Genomic DNA, 25840 nt, shown 5'->3' with positions numbered 1-25840 from the left:
GGGGCATAGGAATTCGTTTATTCCCCCCCCCCAAAAAAAATAGTCCGGCCTACCACATGGTCTGAGGGACGGTAGACCAGCCCATGGCTGAAAAAGGTTGCTGACCCCTGGGCTAGGGCAACCTAGTCAGATGGGCAGTACAGTGGTACCTCGGGTTAAGTACTTAATTCGTTCCGGAGGTCCGTTCTTAACCTGAAACTGTTCTTAACCTGAAGCACCACTTTAGCTAATGGGGCCTCCTGCTGCCGCCGCGCTGCCAGAGCACAATTTCTGTTCTCATCCTGAAGCAAAGTTCTTAACCTGAAGCACTATTTCTGGGTTAGCAGAGTCTGTAACCTGAAGCGTATGTAACCTGAGGTACCACTGTATATTATTATTGATGATGATGATGATGACAGCGACGACAACAACAACTCCTTTTCAAGGGATGAAAAGGTAGCCACCTTCCCCATCTCATGACCAAGGGGGCCGTGAGTGGTGGGGACCAGGGGAAGACCTCAAGAGCACCGCATGTGCTCACGAGCACCACATTGCATCGAAGGAGGGGCAGAAACAGTTCTAGTGCTTTAAACGGCTCCAGAAATGTATTATCATGCATAGACCTTTCTCCCAAGGACAGTAAGGAGGTTGTTTTTCCTACAGAGTTAAGAAGTTCAAAAGAATTCTGCCCGCTTTTGCTGGGGACAAAGTACAGGTATGCAAGACAACGGGGAGGAGGAGGAGGGAGAAAGGACAGAAAGACCAGAACATTAGTAAATACAGAGCAAGTCAAACTTGTAAACCGAACAGGGGCTCGAGACATTATGTCTGAACTTTGTGCACATTTGAAGCTGAAAGTGGTGTCAATCCAAAGGCAAAGAAAACTCCCAGACTTTGTTAGCTGGACCTCAGCCAGGCCCCATGTGCACTATTCATTTAAAGCAATTCCATACCACTTTAAACAGCTCTGGCTTCCCACAAAGAATCCTGGGAACTGTAGTATGTTAAGGGTGCTGGGAGAGATCCCCTGCTCCCCTCACAGAGGGTTGGTTGTTAAACCACTCTGGGAACTGTAGCTCTGTGAGGGGAATAGAGATCTCCTAACAATACTCATGTGGGTGGCACTGTGGGTTAAACCACAGAGCCTAGGATTTGCCAATCAGAAGGTTGGGGGTTCGAATCCCCACAACGGGGTGAGCTCCCATTGCTCGGTCCCTGCTCCTGCCAACCTAGCAGTTCAAAAGCATGTCAAAGTGCAAGTAGATAAATAGGCACCGCTCCGGCAGGAAGGTAAACGGCATTTCCGTGCACTGCTCTGGTTCGCCAGAAGCAGCTTAGTCATGCTGGCCACATGAGCCAGAAGCTGTACGCTGGCTCCCTCGGCCAGTAAAGCGAGATGAGCGCCACAACTCCAGAGTCGGCCACGACTGGACCTGATGGTCAGGGGTCCCTTTACCTTTACCTAACAATACTCAACGCCAGTGCTATTTTTCTAGAAAAAGAGGTGCCAGAACTCACCGAAAAAACCTCCTTCATTCTCTTAGAATGGCCATGGCGCCCAACTGACAGGTGCCAGAATTGACTTCCGGCAAGTTCCGGCTGAAAAACAGCCCTGCTCAACACCCTTAACAAACTGCGGTCCCCAGGGCATGACTGTTTAAAGTGGTGTGGAACCGCTTTGAATGTGTAGCACAGATGGGGCCTCAGTATAGAGTAGAAGCTACTGATCTGATTTCTCTCCTGCCTCCCCAAAGGATCACCAAGATAGCTTACGATAGAAATCAATAAAATATGATCACTGCTTCTACACCTTTGGAACGGGAGAACTACTTTGCCTTCCAGGCCACAGAGAAAACCCATTTAAGCTTTCATTGCACTCTGGTCACATTTTAAAAAATGCACAGCTTCCTGGGCTACTGATTGCTAGAGCGCCAAGGTCAGACACCTGCATAGCTGGGTGCCCACGTGCCTCAGTTTACAGAGTACAATGCTTTATTTTGAGATAGTCCTCCGTCTGAAGGCATCCCCTGTCTGAAGGACTGCTTGGTTCAGAATGCAGTTTAAAGATAAAGAGTTATGAGAAGGGAGAGCCTTGAAGTTGCCCATCAACAGCTGGCATTGTTATCAAAGTCGCTTAAAGAATGCGGAATGAGCCCGGAGAGAAAAGAAATCCCGATAACGCTTGCCTGAGGAAAACTGAACAAAAGCAGTGTCTAGTCTGAGGAGAAAGGAACAAAGGGCTTTTTCTTGCTTGCTTCAGGCTTTGTAAATAGCAGGGAAACATTCAGCCAAACATACATAGGAAAAACTCCCTCATAAATGCACGGCCAATCAGGGCGCGTCCTGCCTCTGTGAAGATCAGGTTTCTGAGCAACATCTCTACTCCATAGCACTCTTGGCTAGCGGACATTAAGGGTAACAGAACTAACCCTTAATTTATAAACCGAATGATGTCTGCTGTTGCACTTCCAGTAAGCATCTGGGTAAAATGTCTTGTGTTTATCTTTAAATTGAAATAATTATTCCTAAATTTGCATATATATATATATATATATATATATGTAAATTTTATGCAAATCCGGACCTTCTTTTTCGGCGACGCATAAGTGGTCAGCCTACCTCATGCGGGCCAGTGAACATAGCAAGTGCCTTGAAATGAGACCAAGCACAGATGGAAGGGTTTTGGAGGCAAGTACTTTCTCTGAGAACCATATAATTAAAGCTTAATTTGAAGGGAAGGGTGGGAGAGGCTGATGTTGCGACATGCGGCATGTTGAGTTAACCCCTTTAAGGCATTCGCTTCCTAGCCCTGAAGATGTTTAGTACAGTGGTACCTCGGGTTACAGACACTTCAGGTTAGAGACGCTTCAGGTTACAGGCTCCGCTAACCCAGAAATATTACCTTGGGTTAAGAACTTTGCTTCAGGATGAGAACAGAAATTGCGTGGCGGCGGTGCGGTGGCAGCGGGAGGCCCCATTAGCTAAAATGGTACCTCAGGTTAAGAACAGTTTCAGGTTAAGAACGGACCTCCGGAACGAATTAAGTTCTTAACCTGAGGTACCACCGTACTGTGTGTGTTGTACTTCTTGGAATTAAAACTGGTGTTTCCTGAAGACGGCACTAGAAACAATGTTTATTTCCTCTTGGGTATCCAAGTTTTTCTCTCATAAGCAATGCAATTCAGCATCCACAACTTGAACGTAATGGCTAAGGGTGATCAAGTCTCTGGCTTAACCCGAGGTACCACTGTAACGTGAATGGATTGTGGGATGAGCGCTGCTGGCCTCACTGAGGACCGGCCGCTGCGTCTTCAAAGGACCTTCTTAGGGAATCCTCGAGTCAGCTGTGAATCAGCGTACAAACAAAGGGACATAGAAAGCTGTTCCATCTAGCCCAGTTGTGCTTGCACTGACTGGCAGCAGCTCTCCAGGGTTACAGACAGGGGTCTTCTACAGCCCTGCCTGGAGATACCAGGGATCAAACTGTATGCAGAACAGGTGCTCTACCATGGAACAACCGCCCTTCCTCATAAGGGAGAATCGAGCTCTCATTGCACTGTGCCGAGGCGCCCTCAATTCCTATACAGTGGTACCTTAGGTTAAGTACTTAATTCGTTCTGGAGGTCCGTACTTAACCTGAAACTGTTCTTAACCTGAAGTACCACTTTAGCTAATGGGGCCTCCCGCTGCTTCCGCGCCACTGGAGCCCGATTTCTGTTCTCATCCTGAAGCAAAGTTCTTAACCTGAAGCACTATTTCTGGGTTAGCGGAGTCTGTAACCTGAAGCGTATGTAACCTGAAGTGTATGTAACCCGAGGTACCACTGTACTTATTTTTGCGAGGTTCTTTCTTTCTGAACGGCTTCTCCTTGTCTTAGAGTATATGCGACGCACACCAGCTTCTGCTTCTGTAGCAAAGCTAAGCTTCTTGGGTTCTAACTGTGCCGTTATTGTGATGCATGCACTTAGCACATTTAAATTTCAGCCAGGGGCTACTGAGATTCACCACCACGGGTGATGTATACGTGTGAGGAGAGGCGAATAAAGTGTGAACTGTATCCACAAGGGTGGTGGGAGTGGAAATTGAGGCCTCTAATAAGTTTTTCCCACCACCCTCCAAACACTGGCATGTCTAGTGACATGTCATTATCGAAGGCAGGAAATAAAGCAGCTGCATATTTTACAATATTTTCCGGCAAAGCCTAGAACACGCTGAGCGGTTTTCTTCTCATGGACAGAAAAGCTGAACCTGTTGAATTCCTGCCAGGCTTTCCCTGACCCAGTGGCAGACTTATATTTTGGGGGACACTGAAGCTTGAACTGTCGTGGGGGCCCCTTCGCAAGTAGCAACAAGGTCTGGGTAAACCACTGTTAACTTTTTCAGTGGGATTGTACCACGACAGATCACCACACCTTTGCTCTTGTGGTGTCCCACCATGGATCAGGCCGCAACTCACTAGTAGATCCTGACCCATCCATTGAAGACTTGTGCCCTCAAGAAGCAGAGTTCAGCACAGAGCGATCGCTAGGAACTGACACTAACCACCAGTTTTTAAAGAAACATTTGACATCTCCCCAAAAGAAAAAAGGAAAAGGAAAACTGGGAATAGCAGTGCTTTTTTTCCTAGAAAAATGGGTTGCCAGTACTCACCATGTTGTAGTAAGAGCCAGACTTTTTAACAACAACAAAAAGAGGTGCTGGTAGTGTGTACCTTTGAGTACCTCTTGAAAAAAGCAACCTACAGGGGTTGGAACACCAGAAATCAGGGGCCGTCCCTGCTAAATTGGAGCAATTGGAGCATGCATCTGCCCACTGTTATTGTAACGGAACAAAGTTTAGTAGAACAGCAATCTTATTTTGTCAGCAAAAGCAAAATGACAGTTTTGGTTATGCCTTCTAAATCCAAAGGGTTATGCAACTAACACACTCGGCTTGCAACATAACCTTCCCAAAAGCCACAGAGCACAGATCTCTGCTGCCTAATAATCTACCAGAGAGAAAATTGCTAGGGGTGAAGCGGTTCATTCTGTTCCCTACTCCAAGGGACTCCTGCGGTGGGGTAAAGGGGTTACTTATACTTACACACACACACACACACACACACACACACACACACACACACAAACAAACACAGTCATGAAGCACACTCAAAACTAACACAATCTGATGCCACATGGATCTGGAAAAGTTCTCCAAATCTATAGGGCCAAAGGGAATCATGTTAACATCAAGATTTCTCACTTATTGAGAAACTCAGGTCTGACCTGAGAAAAGCTCCTGGATCTTAAAGGATAAGAACTCAGTGGGCTATATCCAATGCAGCGCTAACTCACTTAGCGGTATACTTGTTTTTATTATTATTATTAGTTAAGTTTATATACTGCCTTATACCCGGAGGTCTCAGGGCGGTTCACAGAAAAGATCACAACATATATAATCAGAATAAAAACAACAACCCAAGAAACCTCCCCCCCCAAAAAAAACAACAACACCAGCCACATTTTAAAAGGTAATAGGATGTCAAAAAGATCAACCAAAGGCCATTTGCCTGGTGCCTAAAGGTGTATAAAGAAGGCGCCCAGCGAACTTCCCTGGGGAGAGCATTCCACAAACGGGGAGCCACTGCAGAGAAGACCCGTTCTTCTGCTGCAAACCCTCCGCACCTCTCGAGGAGGGGGCACATGAAGGAGGGCCTCAGAAGATGATCTCAGGGTCCGGGTAGGTTCATATGGAAAGAGGCGGATTGTTGCACAAGAGGATGCATAAACAGCCTGCTGGTAAGTCTGTACAAAAAGTTTCTGCCAGCGCAACAGGTATGATGGGTTCATCGGTTGCACAACGCTAAAAGTCACCTGTCTGCTAGCGCACAAGACTTTGCACTAGAGAACATTGCAACAGTGCAAGGCCAACACTGGGCACTGGCATCCACAGGCAGCTGCCCAGGCTCACCACAGATGTCTGCCTTGGGCCTTCTTTCACAACAGACAGACCCCAAAATAACCAGCCAGCCGCCATCTTTATTTTTGACAACGCTTCTGTCATGGACTGGTTGGACACAGAGGAATGGTGGGAGGAACCAGCTGGGGAGCCACAAAGAGAAGAAGGCTCAGGACCCAGGGATTAAAGGATAGAGGGAGAAGACTGGAGAAAGGAGGTGCCAGAAGATGAAGAGGTCACAGGGCTTAGTGAGCTGGGAGAGTCTGTGACAGAGAGCAGTCCAGAATCAGATGCAGAGGCGGAAGCCAAGAAGCAGAGGTGAGTCAGGCTGCTGAAGAGTCGCAGGTGTCTCCCCCTCCTGCTGCAACAATCTCCCCTCCCCTTGTCTCCCAGAACCAGAAGAGTCATGAAAAGGGCGGAGGAGAGTTCAGCTTCACGTCGGCGCCTCTCTGATTGCTCGGGAAAAGCCCTGGAGAAAAGGCAGGGGCTTTCATTATCGGCAACTGATTATCATGGAGGGGGCGCGGGGGGTGCTGTGGTCTAAACCACTGAGCCTCTTGGGCTTGCCAATCGGAAAGTCAGTGGTTCAAATCGCCATGACAGAGTGAGCTCCCGTTGCTCTGTCCCAGCTCCTGCCAACCTAGCAGTTCGAAAGCATGCCAGTGCAAGTAGATAAACAGGTACCGCTACAGTGGGAAGGTAAACAGTGTTTCCGTGCGCTCTGGTTTCCGTCACGGTGTTCCGTTCCACCAGAAGCTGTTTATTTTATTTTTTTAAAATATTTATTGAAATTTTACAGACAAAAGAGAATTACAGAATAAGAAAAGAAAAAGAAAAAGAAAAAAAATACAAAAATGCAAAGAAAAATACAAAATACATGAAAAAATAAAAAACAATTAAAAAACAAATCAATCTTTTCGTATGTTATATTTCAATTACTTGTTTCCTGACCTCCTCACACCTCCCTTTTTTGTATTCCAATTCACATGGTTAATTCAGCAAATCCTTTCCCTCTTTGTATTTATCTTAATTCTATATCTTAACATATTATAACTTTATATTTTCATCTAATTATCAGTCCATTTTTACATATTCTTTTTAACCTTATTGCTAAAGCCACTTCATTTCAATCCAACATCATTTTAGCATTCATTAATTTTACAATGTTTCTGCAAATAGTCTTTAAACTTCTTCCAATCTTCTTCCACCAACTCTTCTCCCTGGTCTCGGATTCTGCCAGTCATTTCCGCCAATTCCATATAGTCTATCACTTTCATCTGCCATTCTTCCAAGGTGGGTAGATCTTGTGTCTTCCAATACTTTGCGATGAGAATTCTTGCTGCTGTTGTTGCATACATAAAGAAAGTTCTGTCCTTCTTTGGCACCAATTGGCCGACCATGCCCAGGAGAAAGGCCTCTGGTTTATTCAGGAAGGTATATTTAAATACCTTTTTCATTTCATTATATATCATCTCCCAGAAAGCCTTGATTCTCGGGCACGTCCACCAAAGGTGATAGAATGTACCTTCATTTTCTTTACATTTCCAACACTTATTATCAGGCAAATGATATATTTTTGCAAGCTTGACTGGTGTCATGTACCACCTATATATCATTTTCATAATATTCTCTCTTAAGGCATTACATGCCGTAAATTTCATACCGGTGGTCCACAACTGTTCCCAGTCAGCAAACATAATGTTATGACCAATATCTTGTGCCCATTTAATCATTGCAGATTTAACCGTTTCATCCTGCGTGTTCCATTTTAACAGCAAGTTATACATTCTTGAAAGTATCTTAGTTTTGGGATCTAACACTTCTGTTTCCAATTTTGATTTTTCCACCTGGAAGCCAATTTTTTTGTCCAAATTATAGGCCTCTCTTATTTGATAATAATGAAGCCAGTCTCGCACTTTATCTTTTAATTTCTCAAAACTCTGCAATTTCAATTTCTCTCCTTCTTGTTCCAATATTTCCCAATATTTCGGCCATTTGGCCTCCATATTGAGCTTCACCAGAAGCTGTTTAGTCCTGCTGGCCACATGACCCAGAAAGCTGTCTATGGACAAATGCCGGCTCCTTCGGCCTGAAAGCGAGATGAGCGCCGCTACCTCATCGTCGCCTTTAAATGGACTTAACTGTCCAGGGGTCCTTTGCCTTTTACCTTTACCTATCATGGAGGAGGGAGGCGGGTGGCGCTGTGGGTTAAACCACAGAGCCTAGGACTTGCCGATCAGAAGGTCGGCGGTTCGAATCCCCACGACAGGGTGAGCTCCCGTTGCTCGGTCCCTGCTCCTGCCAACCTAGCAGTTCGAAAGCACGTCCAAGTGCAAGTAGATAAATAGGTACTGGCGGGAAGGTAAACGGCGTTTCCCTGCACTGCTGTGGTTCGCTTAGTCATGCTGGCCACATGACCTGGAAGCTGTACGCCGGCTCCCTCGGCCAATAAAGCGAGATGAGCGCCACAACCCTAGAGTCCGTCATGACTGGACCTAATGGTCAGGGGTCCCTTTACCTTATCATGGAGGAAGACCACCAGGAATGAGCTGCTCTGCCTATTAGGCCTGAGTATACTCAACCAAGTATGTGGAGGTTGTGTTTCTGCTACTAAAGAGTCAACTCCATCTTTGAAGTGTGTGATTACTGACGGGTCGCGCTCCTATGACAGACCTGAGACAGCCTCCCAGAAAGTGAATCAATGCATGCAAACTGTGGTGAGGAAAGCATGGCAGCCACCCCATATTCTTTTGACAGCTATGTTTTCCCCACCATGATGACCCAGAACTCAATTCAACTTCTGGGACATTGTAGGGAGGAAATCATGGCTGTCGCATGCAGGCAAGCTTCACTAAGAGCCCTAAGGGAGGGTTGACCATGGTAGGGTCGTCCCATAGGATAGCATTATGCTGTGGGGCAGGGATTGATCCTGCAACAACCTGATGTAGCCAAAGAGACTTCGTGCAGTATTCTAAATGCAGCAACAGGGAGCATGGGGCACAAATATTTCTGCTGTTGCTTCAGTTTTTAGGAACACATTAGCAAACTGGAAGAACAATTGTTATGTAACTAATAATCTACAAGCATGGATAAGCTTTTTTTGTTTTTGTATTTTTTAAAAAAAGGTTGCCAGTTTTAAACGAGAAAGTGGAAATGCTTTGATGTTCAATCCAAAAAGTGACCCACAATTCCAGACCATTAAAGTAGATTATTCTCCCCTAACAGCTAGATGAGGGGTCAGCAAAGTTTTTCAGCAGGGGGCCGGTCCACTGTCCCTTAGACCTTGTGGGGGGGCTGGACTATATTTTAGCGGGGGGGGGGAGGGAATGAATGAATTCCTATGCCCCACAAATAACCCAGAGATGCATTTTAAATAAAAGGATCCATTCTACTCATATAAAAACATGCTGATACCCAGACCATCCGCCAGCTGGATTTAGAAGGCAATTGGGCCGGATCCAGCCCCTGGGCCTTAGTTTGCCTACCCATGAGCTAGATGATTAAGTTTGACAGGCAGTGTGGTGTAGTGGTTAGAGTGTTGGACAAAGGAGGCCTGCGTTCGAGTCTCCGCTTTAGCCACAACGTTAACTGGGTAACCTGGGGCCAATCACAGTCTCCCTGCCTAACCTACCTCACAGGGCTGTTGTGAGGATAAAATGGGGAGGAGGAGAGTCATCCACACCACCTTGAGCTTCTTGGCAGAAAGGTGGGATAATGGGGGGGGGGGGTTGGACTCTATCTCCCATCAGCCCCAGCCAGCATGGCCAATGATCAGGGACGAGGGGAGTTGCAGTCCAACATTTGAACTGCCGCAGCTTCCCCATGCCTAGATTATGAATCACCACCAACCAGACAAACTGGAATGGCAACAAAACCTGGGATTCCATTGTTGGATCCGAAGAGCATTTTCGCACCATCAATTTTTGCAAGGATTCTGGGTTTACTGCAAGCTCTAAATCTCCCTTATGAATGTGTGTGTGTGTCCCCACTTCTGGTTCCCTTCGCTGACAGTTTCCCTAGACAAATTCCTTTTTCTTTTATTGGAATTTTCCATGCTTGTTCTCGAGCCAAATGACATTCCTTGGGCTTTTTGTGTGTGAGAGCCAAATCTGTGCAGCTGATTAATTTTTTAAAAAAAATTTTAAGCACCTCGGCATTGTTGTTTTTATTTGAAACATGCTCTCATCAGGAAGAACTTTCTGACAGTAAGAGCTGTTCAACAGTGGAACAGCCTACCTCGGATGGACTCTCCTTCGCAGGATTTTTTTAAACAGAGGTTGGATGGTCATATGTCAAGGATTCTTCAGCTGTGAGTCTGCCTTTTAGGTGGTTGGACTCAATGACCCTTGTGGATCTCTTCCAACCATACAATTCTGTGATTTTATGATTCTAGCGAAGAGCACCCCAGGACATCTTGCGTGCTCTATAATTAGAGCTGAGCTGAAATTTCTTAGATGGCATTTTTCTGAGAGCATTTCTGGTGTTTTTCTTGTTTTCATCCCCTTAAAAAAAGGCCACTTTGAGATGTATAAATCAGAATCAGACGCATGTTGGAAATCTAAAGAGAAGGAAGGTACTTTCTATCATATGTGGTGGACATGCAAAATGGCTAAGGGCTTCTGGGAGATGATATACAGTGGTACCTCAGGTTACATACGCTTCAGGTTACAGACTCCGCTAAGCCAGAAATCGTACCTCGGCTTAAGAACTTTGCTACAGGATGAGAACAGAAATCGTGCTCCGGCGGTGCGGTGGCAGCAGGAGGCCCCATTAGCTAAAGTGGTGCTTCAGGTTAAGAACAGTTTCAGGTTAAGAACAGACCTCCAGAACGAATTAAGTACTTAACCCGAGGTAACGCTGTACAATGAGATGAAAAAAAATGTTCAGAAGGTCCTTTGTTAAAAGACTAGAAGCCTTTCTCATAGGAATATCTAATTTGCAAGTTCCTAGAGACCAGAAAATAGGATATTTAGAATATGCAGCAGTAAAGGATAAACAAACTGAACCATGGAAGGTGAGGGGAGGGAAGTCGATATTAAATATATTGTTTGTATTTGGGTGACTGCGAAGGCGGAAAACCTGTAAAATTGAAAATCATAAATGAAATCTGAAAGAAAAGAAAAAGAAGGCCACTTTGCAGGATTTTATTTGCAAAGCTGCAACTTCCTTGCAAATATTTTCCACCATTTTGGAGGGGGGGTGACTGCCTCCAGAATTATCTTAAGTCCAGGGCATTGGAAAAGATGTAAACTGGTGTCCAGGCTGCCAAGATAGTTGCTGTTGCTACTGCCACTATCAACAGAATTTTAAAGAAGTATAAGACCATTGTTTATGTATGCAATCATGGCAGCTAGAACAATAGTGACAAGAAACTGGAAAAATGAAACACTACCAACAATAACAGTGGCAGACCCTCATGATAGAGTACCTACAACTAGCAAAACTGACGGGAAGAGTCAGAGAAGTTTCAAACCAGAAAGTATATGGAGAATGGAAAGTATTTAAGGAATAGCTAAAATTGTATTGTACAAACAACAATATACTTGCAGAACTAGATTGATACTTGTAAGCAAAAGTGTATTAACTATCTCATCAGACTATACAAAAATAATATGAAATAATATAAATCTGTGCGAGAAAACATAGACAATATAAGCAGTATAATGAGAATGATGGGAAGTTTTACATTCATAACTTTTTATTTAATTGTAATACACTGTATTTTCTTTTCTTTTTTCCCTTTCTTTCTTCACTTTTGCTTTGTATGACTTGTTATCTATGTATATATGTTTATGTGTTAAACTAATAAAGATTATATTAAAAAAGGAAAAGATGTAAATTGATGTCCAGGCTGCCAAGATAGTTGTTGCTACTGCCACTTGAAGCAACAGAAAGGGGGAAAGAGAAAGGGGAAAACTTCAGGGAGAAGTGAAAAAGTTGTGCCACTGCGAAGAGGCAGTCTGTACCCATCTCCAAGAAATTGTTGGAGAATTTCATCTTCTGGAGAACTTCAGGGACATGTTCCCACCAATTTCTCTGCTCACGAATAGCTACAAATCCCAAAATTCCCTGGGAAAAGGGATTGACCGTTAAGCCACTCTGGAATTGCAGCTCATAATCAACATTTCTCCGATGAAAATAGGGACATCCTATTCTTTCACCATCATTTTACTATTTATACCCCATCCATCTGACTGGGTTGCCCCTGAGACTCTGGGCAGCTTCCAATATATATATATATTTGCCTAAGGACAAAGTGTTGCCTTTTGGAAATCCCCACCCACCCACCGACGCCAATTCCGCCTTTGAAATCCTGGTAATGTCCGGGAAAATCCGGACGTATGTCAGCCCTAAGATAGCAACCTTGCAATGCAAGGATTCATTCTGCATAGGGCAATCTATGTGCCTTGGACACACACCCATTCCAAGCTGCCACATGGCTGTGTCCAAACAGATGAGCCATCTGTCTTAACGCTTTCAGAAGCTGCCAAGGCGTTTTGAGATTGGTGACACTCTCAAAAGGGAAAGCCACGCACAATTGCATCAGGACAGTACAGTTGATGCAACCATTGCTTTCTGTAATTGTCCCCAGCAGCTTGCAACGGAGACAATCAGTGGACGATAAAGGTTTGCCAGCCGTCGACCATCGTTCATCTCCAGGCATGTCCAACAGGTAGATCACTGGACGTCTGTGGTAGATCATTGGCTCCCCCCAAAGAAGCTGAACAACTGTGGCTCCCCTTTAAAAAGCTCGACATTTTACCTCCTGCCTGAAAAAACTCAACAACCTGAACCCCCAAAAAGGGACACAGGTGGCGCTGTGGTCTAACCCACTGAGCCTTTGGGGCGTGCCGATCAGAAGGTTGGCGGTTCAAATCCCTGCAATGCAGTGAGCTCCCATTGCTCTGTCCCAGCTCCTGCCAACCTAGCAGTTTGAAAGCACGCCAGTGTAAGTAGATAAATAGGTACCACTGTGGTGGGAAGGTAAATGGCGTTTCCGTGTGCTCTGGTTTCTGTCACGGTGTTCCGTTGCGCCAAAAGCAGTTTAGTCATGTTGGCCACATGACCCAGAAAGCTGTCTGTGGACAAGTGCTGGCTCCCTTGGCCTGAAACCCAGATGAGCGCCACAACCCCATAGTCACCTTTGACTGGACATAACTATCCAGGGGTCCTTTACCTTTACCAGACATCCCGCTGCTAAGTTGTGACATGCCACACTATGCATCCCACAATCTAAGCAGCAAACCTGCAATATCTGAATATGCAATTCAGTGTTGGCTTAGTTTGTTGTCTTATCTGTATTTGCTGATTTGTGGATAGTTGATGGATTGGCTATCTCCTCTTTGGGCAGCTGGGGGTGCTAGACTGGATGACCTTTCATTTATTTATTTCATGCAACACTGAAGCACAATATTAGAAACTGTTTAAAACAACGATGCAACCTTAGAATCACAGAACTGTACAGCTGGAAGGGACCCCAAGTGTCATCTAGTCAAACCCCCTGCCAGGCAGGTACAGGATAGCTGTCCCATACAGGGATTGAACCTGCATGCAACCTTGGTGTTATCAGCACCACTCTCTAACCAACCGAGCTATACAGGCTCGGTTTGAGTTATACAGGCTATACAGGCTTTGATTTGAGGTTTCTACTGAAATGAGGCTGCATTTTAATGTTGTATTTTAATCTTGTTTTTAAGTTGTATTTCAATCAATTGTTTTATATCTGGTGTTAGCTGCCCTGAGCCCAGTCTTGGCTGGGGAGGGTGGGGTATAAATAAAATTTATTATTATTATTATTATTATTATTATTATTATTATTATTATTATTATAGATTTATACACTGCTTGATTGTACAAAAAAACAATTAAAGCAGTTCACAAAGAAAATGAAATAATACCGTTGTCGGTTTAAAAAGGCACAGTTAAAAACAACTATTTGAAACATTTTTTTTCAAAGGCAGCAAACCAAAACCAGATTAAAACATACACCAGCATTCTACATGTCTGGGTAGCTAAACAGAAATGATTTTAGCAGGTGCTGAAGGTAGGCTAGTGAAGGCACCTGCCTGGTGTCAATAAGAAGGGAGTTCCGAAGTGCTAAAAGGCTGATTTCTTACAATGTGGCACTTGCAACAGTGTCCGTTCGACAGATGAAAGCAGTCGCGTGGGCGTATTTGGGAAATGGCAATCTCTCAGGTCAACTGGTCCGAAGTTGTTAAGGGCTTTATGTACTAATGGTAACATCTTGAATTCGGGCTGGCGGCAAGTCGGCAGTCAGCGGTGATCTCTGAGTGCAACTACTGGATTAAGCACAAGGGAAGCTGCTTTTGGAGCCTTCATGCTGTGCTCTTAGAATAAATAGGACAGAGTAGCCATAAAAGAAGGAGGAGACTCTTGAGAGTCCCATGGACTGCAAGAAGATCAAACCTCTCCATTCTGAAGGAAATCAGGCCTGAGTGCTCAGTGGAAGGACAGATCCTGAAGCTCAGGCTCCAATACTTTGGCCACCTCATGAGAAGAGAAGACTCCCTGGAAAAGACCCTGATGTTGGGAAAGATTGAGGGCACAAGGAGAAGGGGATGACAGAGGACGAAATGGTGGGACAGTGTTCTCGAAGCTACAAACATGAGTCTGACCAAACTGCGGGAGGCAGTGGAAGACAGGAGGGCCTGGCGTGCTCTGGTCCATGGGGTCACAAAGAGTTGGACACAACTAAACAACAAGAAGCCATAAAAGGCCCTTTAGGACAACACAGGCATAGTGGGGAAATTCCTTCGGTCGTCTGAAGTCTCTGTCCAGGTTCTCCACCTGCCAGTGTAGCCTTGTGTATTCTTGGGTGAGATCACCTTGTTTGCTCTGGGCTCTGTTCTCAAGGGGCCAAGCTACTGCATTCTTCCAAACACAAAAAGCAGACGTTTCAAACAACTGTGGAACAAAACGCTAAAATCAATTTAGCTCTTTTCCTTTTTTCAAAGACCCCACTGTGGATATTTTCATGGGGGTCAGGGCATCATCTTTTAAATGCAAAAAAAGATTCAGGGCTGCGAATCCTTGGCTGGCTGGATAGCACAGGAATGTGGAGAATGTTGTGTCAAGGCTATGCAGAGCTTGCATCCACCTGGAGCTGGTACCAGAATCTCTGGGGCACAGCTGGGTCAGACTTGTGGTTGTTACATCAAAGCCCATGGGTTGTCAATCAGACCCTTCAGGTGTCCCTATTTTCCTGGGACAGTCCCGGATTTACAGAAGCCGTCCCGGTTTCTGATTTGACCCCAGAATGTCCCGCTTCTCCTTAGGATGTCTCTATTTCCATTGGAGAATTATTGGAGGGTATGGAGTTATGCAACCCCCAAACCATCTGAAGGCAGCCCTGTATACGGAAACCTTTTCGATTTTTAATGCTTTATTATGTTTTTATACATGTTGAAAGACACCTAGAGTGGCATAGTAAAATATAATAATAAATAATAATAATAATAATAATAATGGAATAGTAAAGGGAAAGGGACCCCTGACCATTAGGTCCAGTCATGGCCGACTCTGGGGTTGTGGCGCTCATCTCACTTTATTGGCCGAGGGAGCCGGGGTACAGCTTCTGGGTCATGTGGCCAGCATGACTAAGCCGCTTCTGGCGAGCCAGAGCAGCGCACGGAAACGCCATTTACCTTCCCGCCGGAGCAGTACCTATTTATCTATGTGCACTTTGATGTGCTTTCGAACAGCTAGGTTGGCAGGAGCTGGGACTGAGCAACGGGAGCTCACCCCGTCGCGGGGATTCGAACCGCCAACCTTCTGATCGGCAAGTCCTAGGCTCTGTGGTTTAACCCACAGTGCCACCCGTGTTCCCCAATAATGGAATAGGATGTCCCTATTTTCATTGAAGAAATGTTGGAGGGTATGCAACATGGCACGTAAGAAGTTACAGAGGCTTCCTGGCCCCTTCCGTGGTGAAATTTGGCTTAAAAGCAACATTCTGTTGTATCCAATAGAATAGCTGGCAGTGTGTGCTTGGTTACGCGTATATGCATGCATGGCCGTTCCCACAAAAGGCTTACCTAGTTTGAGAATGTTCCACCAGGCCCCAAAAGGTTAGTGACTTCTGGCAACATCCAGCCAGGAACAGAGGGCATTACTTTCGGGTTTCACCGCTTATGCATGCGCAGACTGTCAAAATGACATCACACGCATGCGCAACCCGCACACATGCAGACGCGCGGACACAGGTTGCGTTCGCTTCAGGATGCGAGTGGGGCTCCGGAACGGATCCCGTTCGCATCCAGAGGTACCACTGTAGAGCTTGTGAAGACATTTGTCGTCTTTATGTCTGACAAGGGCAAAGTGTGGTTCATTTAAATGATGCTCTATTGAAACAAGCCAAGATCAAACCATGGTTTCTGCTTTGGGCTTGTTTCAATAGACTGTAGTTTAGACTAACCACCGTTCTTGTGTTAGACATACTAGAAACTGTGATTAGTTGAAATGAGGAAGTGGATGTTTCCCATCTCCTCCTCGTTGTTGTGTGGGATTAAGGCAGGCATAGGCAAACTCGGCCCTCCAGATGTTTCGGGACTACAACTCCCATTATCCCTAGCAAACAGGACCAGTGGGCAGGGATGATGGGAGTTGTAGTCCCAAAACCACTGGAGGGCCGAGTCTGCCTATGCCTGAATTAAGGGAAGAGAGCCCTTGCATCTAGAGCTCAAGCAGGTTTGTTCCTGTAATGCTAAATGATGGTTTATCATTTTATCCAAACCAGGCCTAAGACGTTCATGAGAAAACACAACCCTTACGGAAACGAGCAACATACACAGCAAGCTATGAAAAGCTCTGTTTTGCAAGCTGTGCTTAATAGGTGCCTGTCAGCATTATCAAATTAAGAACCAAATCAATGAAGAAGATTGAAAACCTTGATAAAAGACCTGAGGAGGAGTTGGACATTAACCCGGATGAAAGGTGTTGTGAAACATTGTGGAGGTGAACTGTGTAAAATATTCCATTTTACTGTTGCGTGACCGAGAGAGGCAGAATATTGGATAGGGCTGTACAAAGAGGGATTGGCATGGTTTTCAATATTATTAACTGATTGATCAATCGATTGATGATTGATTGATAGATTTGTATACTGCCCTATGCCCACAGGTCTCAGGGCAGTTCACAACGTAAAATCACAATATAAAAACACAAAATGCACAATAAAAAGAAAAACAAGGGCAACCCAATATTCCACACACACCCCCAACACATTTTAAAAGGGCATTGGATGTCAATCAGCCAAAGGCCTGGTTGAAGAGGAACATTTTTGCCTGGTGTCTAAAGGTGTCTAATGAAGGCGCCAGGCGAACTTCCCTGGGGAGAGCATTCCACAGATGGGGAGCCACTGCAGAGAAGGCCCTGTTCTCATGTTGCCACCCTCCGGACCTCACATGGAGGAGGAGGCACATGAAGAAGGGCCTCAGAAGATGATCTCAGGGGTCATGTGGAAAGAGGAGGTCTTTGCGGTATTGCAGTCCTGAGCTGTTCAGTAGGCCCCATCAAGTTCTAAGGCAGGAATAGCCAAGGGGGTGCACTCTAGGTGTTGTTGACTACAGCTCCCATCATCCCTAGATAGCACGGCCAAGGGTTAGGGATGCTGATAGCGGCAGTCCAGCAACACTGGAGAGCTCCACGTTGACTGTCCCTGTGCTAAGGCCTCAATCATGGGTGGGAGAGGGTGTTGGGGGAGGTGTCTGCTTTGAAATCCATATCAAAACATCGCAGTTGGACATCTAAACCATTAATTCTCCAGTAAGCCATGGAAATGGAACTGCATTTTGTTTGTTATTCTTCAGGATCAGATATTTCAGGAGGTTAATCACTAACCCTCTTATCTAAACAATCTACAAGCGCCTTCAGTATTTATGAAGATGAAGTTCTGCTTCCACTAGTTTCAGCCAGCAGGGCAGAATATGTTAACAGCAGGCCTTTGAACCTTGAATTATGCCTCCCCCAATCTGAAATCTCTCTCTTTCGCACATGTCCAAGCACACACCTGCAACCGCACCCTAATTTAAACCTCGATCAGAATCCCATTCACATACACCCCCGCTGATATCTAAACTGTTGGCCCTCTATGCAGTAGTAATGGCTAGAAGAACAATGGCTTGTCCGAATCAACCGAGAGCACAAACCGAAGCCTATTGACACAGTAGCCCCAATGAATGGATTATATTTGGGGAAATTGCTTGTGAAAACATGTATGTTAAAGGGGAAATGTGGAATTAAATGCTAAGGAATTTTCCTGAGGACTTGGGGGTGAGGGGAATGCTAACTGATAGAGAGAACCAAACTAAAGATTGTAAAAATATAGAAAACAAGAGAAACTTAAATTATTACTTTAAAACGTATTTATAGCCCACCTTTCTCCCATGCTGGGATTCAAAGCGGCTGACAACGTTTAAGAGCAACATTATAAAATGCAAGGTAGTAGAAACAAACTAGTTAAAAACAATAATTAAAATACGTCAAAGCTCATTTCGAAGCAGCAATTAACATAGTTTGGCCCGACAGCAGCCCAGTTGACAGCATCGTCTTCACCTTCGTTTTCAAAGGCCGGCCTGGATAGGAAGGTCTTAGGCTGTCAGTGGGAGAACTGACAAATTCATCCTGTCGTCATTGTCCTCCCAGTTTAGGGCCCTTTAATACTTCCATTTGCCCTGCTGTTTTCCCCTGGGCAAGCCTGCAGTTTAGCACTGAATCGGAACAAATAGCAATTGGGTTTTCTGGGGGAAAGCAATGGGCAAAGTCAAAACGGCTCAGACCCATGCCTAGAAAGCATGGGGCAATAAGAAATGTGGAGTCCTATAATTACAGCCCCTCGCCAAGTTCATGGCTGAGGCGTCATCTGAAGCCAGAGACTTGATCACCCTTAGCCGTTATGTTCGAGTTGTGGATGCTGGATTGCATTGCTTATGAGAGAAAAACTTGGTTACCCAAGAGGAAATAAACATTGTTTCTAGTGCTGTCTTCAGGAAACACCAGTTTTAATTCCAAGAAGTACAACACACACAGTACGGTGGTACCTCAGGTTAAGAACTTAATTCATTCTGGAGGTCCGTTCTTAACCTGAAACTGTTCTTAACCTGAGGTACCACTTTAGCTAATGGGGCCTCCTGCTGCCACCGCACCACCGCCACGCAATTTCTGTTCTCATCCTGAAGCAAAGTTCTTAACCCGAAGTACTATTTCTGGGTTAGCGGAGTCTGTAACCTGAAGCGTCTGTAACCTGAAGCGTCTGTAACCTGAGGTACCACTGTATTATTGAACTGCTATACCTGGGGGATCAATGCATAACTAGCCCCACATCTTTGCAGTTATAGCATTTCATTCAGCAATAAATCTATTCTGACTATTATTATTATTTTACAGGGGAACAAGAAAAAAACTCCTGGACAAGACCATATGTTCTTGCAAGCTCAATCTTTTCAAGTCATGTAACAGGATGAGATTAACAAAAACACTTTAACCTGTCCCAAACTGGCAATTTGTCAATTGTCTCTCACATAGGAAATAATTCGGGGAGGGGTTCTTTTCACACACCACCTTTTGGCGTGTTTCTCTTTTTAACTAGCTGTCAAAATTGCCACTCAAAGGTGAGCTGAGGACACGGCTGTTATAAGCAGCCGGATTAGATTAGGAGCACAGCCAAGCACAGAAAAAGGATTTGGCAGAAACACAGAACGCCAGGCTGACCATCTCTCCCAAAGGTACGTACAAGGAGGAGTCAGTCACTAATTCTTTTGAGATGCAACATCGCCGAACTCACATGCACATTTTGAACGGCTACTTGCAGTTTTACAACCAGGCAGGTGGCAATTCTAGTTACACAACCCAGGGCGACGCACACACAAAGCAGCACCGTTCAATAAACAGGTACAATCCAGCTGCCCTCCTGATGATGGTTCCTTAATCCGGTGTCTTCAAACCCTCTAACTCTGAAGTAGTTTCGCCGACGTCATTGGGATTACCCTCAGAGAAAGAGGTTTGCTAACACAGACTTTCAGGGATGAGATTATACGGAGAGAGAGAGACTCATAGGAAATTGTCGCTTGCACAAGAAGAGTAAACAGTGCCCCTTAATTTCATCCACTTACACGTGGGGTAGGCAACCTAAGGTCCGTGGGCCAGATGCGGCCCAATCGCCTTCTCAATTCGGCCCACAGACGGTTAGGGAATCAGCATGTTTTTACATGAATAGAATGTGTCCTTTTATTTAAAATGCATCTCTGGGTTATTTGTGGGGCCTGCCTGGTGTTTTTACATGAGTAGAATGTGTGCTTTTATTTTAAATGCATCTCTGGGTTATTTGTGGGGCATAATAATTTGTTCTCCCCCCCCCCAAAAAAAATATAGTCCAGCCCCTCACATGGTCTAAAAAAGGTTGCTGATCCCTGACTTACACAGAAACAAAATGTTCACAAAGAACCTGAGACAACAACAACAATACCCCAAGAAATCTATTCATTTTTACCACTAGGATGTTTTTTCTGGTCTGAGCGAAGGTAAATGAGAGTAAACATGTGGTTATAAGAATTGCCCCATGGATCTGGGGAAGTACATGGTTTTTTTCTGACACCACACCCTTTATTCGGTTCTTAGACTATTTTACTACCCTGAGATACAGTGGAGCAAAGTTCGGGACTAAAAGAAAAACGACACCTAAAAACAGTTTTGTTAAGTTTTGTTGAAGGTTTGGATTCGGGCGAATATCCCACTTCTCTGTCACAGTCTCTTCGTACAATCAAACAATGAGATATAAATCTCAGTGTTACTTGAAGCTCCAGGGCATTTATTTGATCCTTAAAATTGACTGTGGGGTTAGAACTTCAGTTTTACATCAAATGATTTGGTGGGCGGGGCTGAAATGCAACAAAATAGTACATAAATTCTGAAGAAAATTCTAAGGAAATCACCCACACCCACAATTACAGAAATATTGCTCCTTTTTCCAAGATAACCCTTCCACAAATGTGACAGCAACTTCAGCATTCACTTTTACAGTTTCCCCTGCCTTCTAAAGTTTTATTACTCTGTGGGTTTTTATTTTTATTTAAAATAGCACTGTTTACACCATTTTGTTCAGAGGTTGTATATACACAGTCAGACTGCCCGGCTCTGATTGAACGGCTTGCTTCCAAAGTGTACGTTTTTTTAATATATAGTTTAGAGTACAGCAAATAAAACAAAACTCTGCTGTTTACCTCTCTCTAAGTCACAGCATTCCCAACTCAAGATTCCTTGGTCCCCCTCTTTTGTTCCTCACCTCCCTGACTTTGTACACAATTTTGAGCAGGCAGGCTCCAGGCCCCCCCCCCCCCATGCCCCCTCCTGTCCTTATCTGGAGTCTTCTGTTGCCAAATTAAGAGAAATAAATGCATAATTTCCCCCACCTTGTACAGAGGACCATTGAGAACGTTTCTGTTTTCCATAGCTCCGGTGTCTTCCTTTTCCTCCATGCTCTCTTGATTTTAAAAGCTTGGATTTCCAGTGTAAACATCAAAGTGGGCCTCCCAGGAGAGAAAAGAAGTGCTTCTCCAGCAGGAGTAGGACAGTTGAACTGAGCTACTTCTGTTAAGTAGCTCAGAGGCTTGTTGTGGTGGTTTCTTTCCCTCCTCCTAAAGTCCTCTTGGTCTAATCCTAGATTTTCAAATCACGCTTCATAGGTTTGTTAAGGAGCACGCAACATGTGAGCAGGGGAGAGTATGTATTTCCCTCTCAGAGATGGATAGATCTTGTTGCCTGCACAAACCCCTCTCTGATCTTATTCTGCAGACTGGCTTTTTAAAAAACAAAACAACAATAAAAATCAGATTGTGTTGTTTTTTTCAACTTCCCAAATCAGAAGTAATTCAACAGGTTAGCTCCTCCTCTCTGCTCTCAGAGCTATTCTAGATTATATAGATATGTGTCTAGGATAATAATAAAAAAAACAACTAGATGCAAGGTCACCCGGCAACCGATCCTTTCACGTCACTGAAGGTAATAAAGTCAACTTACATTGAAGCCTTATTATCTGCCTGAGTAAATATTGTTGTTGGGATAAGCAGAACCTTGGAATGGTAAAAGGGATGAATGAATTACTAAATCTCTCTGTGTCGCTCTCACCATATGCATCTGAGTTATGTTTTAAATATGACTATCAACCGATGGAAAAAAAAATTAACACAAGAATCCCCTGCTTTTTGAACTATTGATCAGGTTAGCAGTCACGTTTTGGTACATTTGCACACACAACCGAAACCTCGACACGGAGCCATTGGGTAAGATCTCTTATCTGAGCAAAGGAAGGAAGGAAATTGCTTTGGAGAAAGATTTTCTCTTTAATTTGCTTGCACTGGTGAGACACTGGAACCAAAATAGTCTAAATAATAAATAATCAAGAGAGAGATCTTCCAGTAATATAACCCTCCGCTGTTGTTAGGCAAAGTTTATACATCAAGACCAAAAGAAGGGGGGGGGGGATGTGCAGCCCATTCCAATAACTGGAGATGAATAATGTATCTAGAGAAACTGCAATTCTGTTTGGGAGAAGCAAGAAGGAGAGGACCGAAAAATGGGCTGGATGTAGGTACAACCAAAATAACAAGAGTGTTATTATTGCAGTCCCATAGATTAATTCATGGGGACAAGCCACAGTATGGGAGCCTCCCACATGGGCCAAAGCATCTCATAACAGAGCATTTAAGTGGCCTGAGAACATAGACAAAATGCTTGCAGTGGTCCAACTAATTGCAGCAGTGGTTTTCAATCCCTGTGCCGTGGCATCCTGGGGTGCCTTGAATGACGGTCAGGGGTGCTGTGGGCAACAGTGGCCTCTGTCCCTCTTTCCTTCCCTCCCTCCCCTGATGCCCTATCGCATGTCGCCAGTGTTAAGTTGTGAGTGAACATATCAGACGACACAGCGATTCTTCAAACAGCTCTTGTTTATTCACAGGCCACAACAGAACTGAACTGAAGTGTTCAGCCAGCCTGCTTATATAGAGTTCCACTACAACGCAACAGTAACCACTTTCTGTAACTATCCAATCAATGAACGTCACTTTCAATTCCTTATTTGCATATGTGGACCTGAGTGAAAACTATCTACAGTATCCCCCTGCTGGCCCAGGGTGAGAACTTCAGGACATAACAGCGTCTCTGTCTCCCAAAGGCTTGCACGGCTGTTTGTTGCAACAGCCCTGCTTGTTACAGACTCCCCAGGCGAATGCTGCCTCTGGGGCTGGCCAGGGGGTGCTGGTTGCCAGGAGCTGAGGTGGCCTTGGAATAAACAAGCAAGTGAACGAGGGAGCCCAGCCAGCCAGCCCTTGCTGTTGGGAATGAACAGGCGCCTGTGGGGCAGTGTGAGGAGGCACCTCTCTTGGGGGCAGGAGGGCAGGCAGCTCAGAGACCAGGGACGGTAGCAGCAGCTGCCCAGAGGACTCCCAAGGAGAGGGGAGAGGAGGCCGAGGGAACACTCCACAAGGGAAGGTGTTTGAAAAAGGGTGAGAAGCTGCCAGCTCTGCAGGCAAGGGGTGATGTAACTGGGCTCTGCCTGGTTCCCTGTAGCTTCACTTCTCGCAGGGAGGAAACCGCCAGAAGGCCCTCGGCGCTGGACCTCAGTGTCCGGGCTGAACGATGGGGGTGGAGATGCTCCTTCTGGTTTAGGGCTTCAAATGTGAGCACTAGGACTTTGAATTGTGCTTGGAAACGTATTGGGAGCCAATGTAGGTCTTTCAGGACCGGTGTTATATGGTCTCTGCGGCCACTCCCAGTCACCAGTCTAGCTGCCGCATTCTGGATTAGTTGTAGTTTCTGGGTCACCTTCAAAGGTAGCCCCACGTAGAGAGCATTGCAGTAGTCCAAGCGGGAGATAACTAGAGCATGCAACAGTCTGTGGGCAGCTGGGTCTCAGCCTGCGTATCAGGTGGAGCTGGTAGACAGCTGCCTTGGACACAGAACTGACCTGTGCCTCCATGGACAGCTGTGAGTCCAAAATGACTCCCAGGCTGCGCACCTGGTCCTTCAGGGGCACAGTTACTCCATTCAGGACCAGGGAGTCCTCCACACCTGCCCGTCCCCTGTCCCCCCCCCAAACCGTACTTCTGTCTTGTTAGGATTCAACCTCAATCAATTAGCTGCCAGCCATCCTCCAACCACCTCCAGACACTCACACAGGACCTTCACCGCCTTCACTGGTTGTGATTTAAAGGAGAGGTAGAGCTGGGTATCATCTGCATATTGATGAACACCCGGCCCAAACCCCTTGATGATCTCTCCCAGCAGCTTCATATGTTAAAAAGCAAGGGGGAGAGGACAGAACCCTGAGGCACCCCACAAGTGATATCCCAGGGGCCTGAACACTCAAGAAGTGATGCTGTTTCCGCCCCTGAAGAAAAGCCTCTCTTTTGATAAATAAGAGTACTGTAGTGGTTTGAGAGAGTAATTCAGCCTCAAGCTTCTTGAAGGATACTGACTATCTAGATCCATTTCAGTTAGGGTTCAAACCCCAGTCGTTGTTGCCCCACCTTTACTGAGAGAGAAAGGGACAGGGCTAATACACTCCCTCCTGGTTGCCTAGCTACTATCTCAAAACTGTCCAACTCTTTCCCTGACTGTACGGCCTCTGAATCTGCTGGTCTCTCTGCTTCTGGGAACGTTGAAGGAAGAGTGGGGCGAATCTTCCCCTTCTTCCTCTGTTAAAGGCTGCTCTGTCTGTGACTACATTCCTCCCTCTTCAGAGTCATACTAGTCTCTGACATCCGATCAGCCCCAGCCAACAACGTCTAGAAGGCCACAGATTCCTCATCCCTACCACAAAGATAACTCTGGGACAAACAAGCCATGGCTGCTCTCCCCTTAAAAACACGAGACCATAGAAGTCAAATCCTAGGGACTGAGTTCCCTCCCTCCCATAAAATATTTGAGGGGGCCAGCCCCCCACCCACAAAGCTAATGGGCATTGCCATTCAAATGGTGTATGTGCTTGGTTTTGTGGTGCAGGGCATACCTGGGCCCCCCTAATATTTTATTCAAGTTGGCACCCCCGTGTATGAGTCCACAGTTATCCAGATTTGGCTCTGTTAACTGAATTCTTTAATTTTATCTTCTTCACGGCCCACTAATTTCTGCTGTGAGGCTTAGTACTCGTCGTATCTCAGTTGCAGCTCTTTTATTATGGCTGGGGCAAAGGGACGCTTGCAACCAGGAAAGACAGAATATTATACGATTGCCTGAGCAAACTCCTGCCTCAGGCTATTTCGGGGGCCAACGTCATGCCTGCCTCCGAGATCTTCGGGCGCCTGCAGATGAACGATGTCCCCCAAATAGGGGGCATTTTTCTTGGTTGCAAAACTCTCCTGCCCACCCCGGAAAAAGGTCAGGCCCCTTCTTTTGGCAACGGTCTTTGATTTCAAGATCCATTTCCCCTGGACTGATCCTTTCAAGCTTTTAGGATTAATAAAATGATCAAATAGCTGGAAAGGTCAACCAGGTCTGTGAAGCATACATTTCAAATCACTTTAATGAAGCAACGTTTCATAGGGAGAAAGGAATCTTTCAGATTAACTCTCTGCTCTTCTGAGGCCCAGCGGAAGCGAAGAAAGAAAGGGAAAAGTTATGGGGTTGTAGCCCGTGCTAGAACTCAGAGTAGACTCATTGAATTTAACCAACTCAGGTTCATTATTTTCAATGGGTCTACTCTCATTTGGGAGAATCTTGTAACTGTGGACTTCCCACCTTCCCCTCTGTGAGTTCTGTTATTAAACCACTTCTACTGCATCTTTAAAAAAATAATACAGTGGTACCTCGGGTTACATACGCTTCAGGTTACAGGCTCCGCTAACCCAGAAATAGTGCTTCAGGTTAAGAACTTTGCTCCAGGATGAGAACAGAAATCGTGTGGCGGCAGCGG

The 25840-nt window shown here is 45.3% G+C and overlaps 1 protein-coding gene across 1 annotated transcript in view; it reads right to left on the bottom strand.

Moving 5' to 3' along the window:
• The window catches only part of PDE8A (phosphodiesterase 8A), a 170294-nt gene extending 148582 nt beyond the window's left edge, over positions 1-21712 (bottom strand). Inside the window, exon 1 of the mRNA XM_083586421.1 lies at positions 21342-21712. Coding sequence (XP_083442547.1) covers positions 21342-21407 — 66 coding nt within the window. The 5' untranslated portion in view covers positions 21408-21712. The remainder of the gene's footprint in view (positions 1-21341) is intronic.
• Between the last annotated feature and the right edge of the window lie 4128 nt (positions 21713-25840).

This window comes from Podarcis filfolensis (genome assembly GCF_964270895.1).
Source record: "Podarcis filfolensis genome assembly, chromosome: 14".
NCBI lineage: Eukaryota > Metazoa > Chordata > Lepidosauria > Squamata > Lacertidae > Podarcis > Podarcis filfolensis.
Note: the sequence above shows the minus strand (reverse complement) of the source record. Positions and strands in the feature narration are given on the sequence as shown.